The 6,108-nt window shown below is 44.0% G+C and overlaps 1 protein-coding gene across 1 annotated transcript in view; it reads left to right on the top strand.

Moving 5' to 3' along the window:
- The window catches only part of SKA3 (spindle and kinetochore associated complex subunit 3), a 20,323-nt gene extending 17,887 nt beyond the window's left edge, over nucleotides 1–2,436 (top strand). The window contains exon 12 of the mRNA XM_018564946.1: nucleotides 2,411–2,436. Coding sequence (XP_018420448.1) covers nucleotides 2,411–2,417 — 7 coding nt within the window. The 3' untranslated portion in view covers nucleotides 2,418–2,436. The remainder of the gene's footprint in view (nucleotides 1–2,410) is intronic.
- The last annotated feature ends 3,672 nt before the right edge of the window (nucleotides 2,437–6,108 follow it).

Below are 6,108 nucleotides of genomic sequence, written 5' to 3'. Positions count from 1 at the left end.
CGCACAGAGCCGCTGTCATCCTGAAACTGACAGGATGATCGAGCGGCAGGCGGGGAGGAGAGTGGAGCCGCTGTCATCCTGTCAGTTTCAGGATGACAGCGGCTCTGTGCGTGGACGAGCGGAGGATCTGTAAGTATCATTGATATTTACCGGTCCTCTGTGTGCAGAGCAAACACCAGAGTGAGATCGTCTGATCACTCCGGTGTTTGTAAATAACTGGGAACACATACTACTATGTTTACCCAGTAATGAATGAACAGGTTGCGATTTATATCACATCCTGTTCATTCGTGAATTTCTCAATGGGGAGAAGCACTCAGTACAGAGGCTCCTCCCCATTCAGAAACTGATGATAGTAAATATTTTACTATCAGCAGATTCTGAATGAATGGGAAGCCTGAGTGCTCTCCATTTACTGAGTGCTGAGGCTGCAGAAAAAGAAATTGAGGACTCTGCGTCCTCAATGTCTTTTTCTATTTCAAAAGGGAAATGTCAGGGGGCTGTTTAGACCCCAGATATTTACCTGAAGCCCCTAAAAGTAAAATAATCATAATAAATAAAAAATAAATTAAAAATGTACAATACATTTTTTTTAAAAGCACAACCACCCTCCCCCACAGACATAGCATACACGTGCACCATATTGCGGTGTATGCCAGGCACATGCGCTGCAGTGCGTTGTTAGAACAGTGCAGTGCATGATTTTTTTTATTTTGTAAAAAAACATTAATTCAACTGTGGCAGCACAAGGCAAATCTTTGTGACGCATTGCTGTGCATTGTGTTGTAATGAAATATACGCCTGTATCATTTTATAACAACACCAACACAAAAACGATTTTTAACATATTCTTTTTTTTTTTTAATCCCCCTTTCCTCAGCCTCCCATTGGTGTGGCAGTATTAAAGTAAAGTGTTAGGCCTCATTCAGGCCCCGTTCACACCAGGGCGGAAGCGTTTCACCATGGTTTCTGCGCGATTTTGGAAAGATAATTTTTGTCTGTTTTTAGTCGCATTTCAGCGCTGAAATGCAATTAAAAACGTGCTGATCAGCGCATTTTAATTGAAATACATATGGAAAACGTGCTGATCAGCACGTAAAAAGTAGCCCAGGGAGCATTTTGGGCCGCAGGTGGTTCGAAACACATGGAGCCACGCGATTGCCTGAACAGTCCCCATAAGAATGTATAGGATTGTAAATTTTGGCGCTTCAGCGTGGACAAATCCGCACGACCGAACCGACCTGGTGTGAACACACACAGGGTTGACAAAACTGGTGAAGTGGTGGCGGGGGGGATCCGTTCGTTTTGAGGGGGGGGCCATAAAATATTTTGCTATGGGGCCCTGGGATTTCTAGTTACGCCCCTGCTCCCAACCACAGTTTGTACGCCCATACCGGAATATGCGGTACCCTAATGCCACGCGTTTCATTGCAGTGCGACTTGGGTCATGACTTAATGACCAAGGACAAATGTGGGTCCTGAGATTACACAGGATGAGAACCACTGCTTTAGAGGATCAGCAGGAGCCAGTGGTGTATTTAGGTTTTGTTCTGCCCTAGGCAAGACTACACTCCTAATGTAACTTTGCCCTACCCCTTCCTGTTTAAGACCTTTTGCGTAACCTGTCAGTCGCTGGATACAGCGTTTGCGCTTCTGACTTCCAACTTCTGACAGGTTACGCTATTAGCATAGCAGGAAAGCTGGGGTCTCTGTTGGGCTGTGCAGGATCTCAGGTGGGCTATGCAGGGTCCCTTTCCCTGTACACATGTGCTGTTCCCCAGCCTGCCTCAGGGACATCCCGCCTTCAGAATGTGGCGGACGGCACTAATATAAAATAAAAGTCACATATAAAAAAAGGGGGGGGGGGGAAACCCCCAAAATGTTTAACTCCCCCACCCCCGTGTGGGAAGGGGGTTTAACACCGCGGATGTCAACTGGTTAAAGAGAACCTGTCATCTCCAATGTGCTATCACATAGGCCGCTTCTGAGCCCTTCCATTTGATAGCAATGAAGTTAACAAAAAAAAAAGTTTAAAATAATAAAGGTAAATTTAAAAATACCAAAACAAAAATGTAAGGCCCCCCCTAATGTGCGCATAGGAACAGAAACTTATGTCTGGTGCACCTATGTACAAAAATGACAATTGTATTATACATATCAGGCATCGCCGCATGCGCCAGAGTGAGAGCAATAATTCTCAATATTTAGGGCTAACAAATGTTTTGCTAGGTAAAACCACTCCCTCCATATCTGTGTATTTAGCGGTTTGCCTGGAGTTTAGCTTTGATTGCATGTTGTATATTACACTACATACAGTATGTAAGATAGTGTATGGAAGCTGTTGGGTACATACTGGAATCAATGTATGTTCATCACTTCCAACAAGTGATTTCTTTGATTTGTTTTGCAGGCCATGAATGCAGATCTCCTGTAGTGTGCGGAGAAGATATGAACCTACTGAAGATTAACCCCATCTTCCATGTCCTGACTAAAACTGTTCTATAAGATTTCTAGGGTTCGAAGGACCAAAAGTAACTGTTTCATGGTATAGCATTCCTCAACTATTTTTTTTACTTTTGAATTTCTCGCCGGTTCCGCCCCCCTGCAATGCCGGCGCTCGAAGGGAAGGAACCCGGAAGACGGCCACACTCGGGATTACCGCCAGGAAGGTTAATTCCTCCTTAGATACATTTTATAGTACTGTATGTAAAGCTTCTGAAGATTGCTTAACTATGTCTGTTAATAAGAGAATATTTATAATTGTGATTTGTATCCAATAAATGTTGAACATGCTGAAGTCTGTCAAGGCAATATCTTGTCCATGAAAATGGAAAACACCAAAGCAATGGTCATAAATGTGTCTGTGCTGGAAGTGACAGCCAGAGTCTGGACTGTAGAGAGAACAAATATGAAAGTATTGACTTGTAAAGCTGCTGTAAAAGCAGTGATCTCTAGCAGTCTCATATCACATGTCTATGCCTCCTGAAGCATGTTCCCATTATCCATCAAATTCTATAGCATGTTCGCAGTCTCGGACTATTATCTCCAGTAGTATGTCTGCACTGACCATTCGCTTGTAGTCTTCTGTTGCATGTCTGCAGGCTCTGACACGTTTCTGTAGTATTATATTTACTGCATATTATGTGTAGTCCTTTGGTGACAGTCCATGGATTAACCAGTTGACATCCGCGGTGTTAAACCCCCTTCCCATCCAGGCCATTTTTCAGTATTCAGCGCTGCGGTACTTTGACTGACATTTATTCCGTCATGCAGCGCTGTACTGAAATTAATTTTATACCATTTTTTTGGGACAGATAGAGCTTTCTTTTGGTGGTATTTATTCACCACTGGGGGTTTTATTTTTTTACTATATTAAGGAAAAATTACCGAAATTTAAAAAAACAAAACAGTTTCCCCTATATTAAATGATAAAACATTTTATTATTACCCAATTTTTTGGTAAAATATAAAAGACAGGGTCACGTCGGGTAAAAAGACACCAAACATGTCAAGCCTTAAAATTGCGTGCGTGCGCGAAACCTAAAAAACGATATACCCAAAATTGGCCATAGGCGACGCTTTAAAAGCTGTTACCGCTCATCGGTTTAGTGTTATCAGTGATTGATGGCCCTAAAATGATTGCTCTCACTGCGACCTTCGCATCGATATGTAACATGTGTAGCGCAATTGTAATTTTTGCGCGCTGGGGCACCGGACGCGTATTGAACGAGCACATATAGACGATCGGCGGGCTATGGAGCCGCTAATCGCCTATATGTGAAACACCCGGTAACGGGTGTGTGCAATGGTCGGGTCTTTTCTGCCCGTGCGTGCCCGCGAGCAGAAAAAATGTCTGGAGACGGCAACCCGCCAATGCTGCAGTGCCGTCGTCCGTTTTTTTACTACGGGCGGACGGCAAGTGGTTAAACAAAGTTGACCATCACTGATCTAAAATATAGGGCTTTCCCCTTTCTATGGAAACTTAGTGCACTAGTGCTGTGAGGACATTTCCTGGGTCTGTTGCGCTGCCATCTGGTGCTCTGTTCACACTAGGCCTGCAACTAACGATTTTTATAATCTATTTTCTTTTCGATCGGATAAAAAATGAAATGGCATCTTTAATGTAAAATACAATACACAAATGCAGTGTTACCAACATAACGTTTACTTCAGAATAAAACTACATGCACAATTTTTTGGAATCACATGGCGTTTGCCGTACCGTGCGTTCCAGTGCAGGCGATTGCACTGTGGGTGGGAGGCGCGTTTGGGGTGCCAGTAAAATGAATGGCACTGCAACGCACCTCCCGCAGCAGAATTTGTCAGGCTGCAACCAAAAATGTGCTTTTTTTCCCACCTTTTTATAATTGTTTATTTTAATAACTGTATTGTAAGCACATGGCGCTCGGATAGTTTCAGCCAGGGAATGACAGCTGCCAGTGGCAAGATTCTGCAGAAGGCAGCTGAATGCAAATACAACAGGTAGTGGGCGGGTGCAATAGCCAATAGCAGGCTATTGCACTCGCCCACTGCTTGCTGTACCTTCCTCCCAGCATGGAGGAGAGAGCTAGGGGATCCAACAAACTAATCCGATAATGAGAATAGTTGACAATTATTCTCATTGATTAGTTGGTTGCAGTCCTAGTTCACACGCTTTCAACGTTTTGGCAGGCAGCGGACTTCTACGCCTTTGCTGGTGCAAGTTTTCCATGTAAAGTGTAGCGGGGGGGGGGCTCTGATTTGTCAGTTTTGTTTTCGTTTGGTTGCTGTTTCTGCCCTTCCTGTTGGACATCCCAGTTTTCAGAATCCTGTGTCCCTCGATGAACAAAGAAAATGGGACTTTTGTAAAACCCCATTCTATGTCCATTGAAGGACAGTGTGACCATTACGCTGCACAGCTTTTCCAGCTCACAGAATAATCTAAGTGCCACCAGACTAAGAGTGATAGACACACTAGTCGACACCACAGAAACATGCACTGCATCCAATATTGGGATTCTGACCATTTAAAAATGCAGTTCTGTCATTTGTTCTCTCACTTTGCCCATTTTGTGATTGTTTTATAGAAAACAAGATGTTCTGTGAATGAGCAAGGTGAGAGGAGGGGCAGAAAAACCGAGGAACTAGGATTTTACAATGTACAGCAGTGATTCACCTCCTCTCCTGGCCACATCCCTAGTAACAGGCGGCAGGAGTGTGTTTCACATGCCCCGCCCCCTGCAGTGCACACCGTCTGGCTGTGAGGCTTGATAGGTGAGTCAGAATGGAGAGGGGGGGGGGTGGTACTGCACACTGTGTGCTGTTATTTCATTTACCGTATTACTCGAGTATAATGTATTTTAATGGTATCTATCTACCAGTAGCTGCCTCATTTCCCACCCTCGGCTTATATTCGGGTCAATACTTTTTCCCAGTTTTTTTGGCTAAAATTAGGTACCTCGGCTTATACTCGAGTATATACGGTAATCAGAAAAGTGGATTATAATGGGCAACATTACACTGTAATGTTGCCTAATATAATCTATTTCTCTGATTAAATGATTAGACAGGGCTGCAGTTCTATCAAAGTTTGTGACTAGGTTGGAATGTGTGACCGGTCACGTGGTCACACATATTCAATGTAATCCTGCCCAGTTTTTTGGCGGTGGAATGTGTGACCACCAATAAGTCAACCAATGCTTTCTCAGCTGTTCCAGGGCAGATCGGCATCGCAAATCGTATGTGCAGGAGAACCGATCTGCCCTGGAACAGCTTATCGGTCCTGAAATGTCACTTCCATCAGACTTTGTGAGTGGGGTGGAATGTGAGATCGCACTCGAGTCGGATAGAAGTGACATTTCAGGAACGCTACTCCAGTCAAGTGCACTACTAAGCCCACATATACCTACAGGTGAAACTCGAATAATTAGAATATCGTGCAAAGTTAATTTATTTCACTAATTTCGGTCTCATGTCTCTCATCTTTCTCTTGGCAATGCTCCATAGATTCTCTATGGGGTTCAGGTCAGGCGAGTTTGCTGGCCAATCAGGCTTAGTAATCCCACGGTCATTGAACCAGGTTTTGGTGCTGTGGGCAGGTGCCAAGTCCTGCTGGAAAATGAAGTCAGC

This window comes from Nanorana parkeri, unplaced genomic scaffold, assembly GCF_000935625.1.
Source record: "Nanorana parkeri isolate BGI_ZX_2015 unplaced genomic scaffold, ASM93562v1 scaffold799, whole genome shotgun sequence".
NCBI lineage: Eukaryota > Metazoa > Chordata > Amphibia > Anura > Dicroglossidae > Nanorana > Nanorana parkeri.
This window is presented reverse-complemented; position numbering and strand designations above follow the sequence as displayed.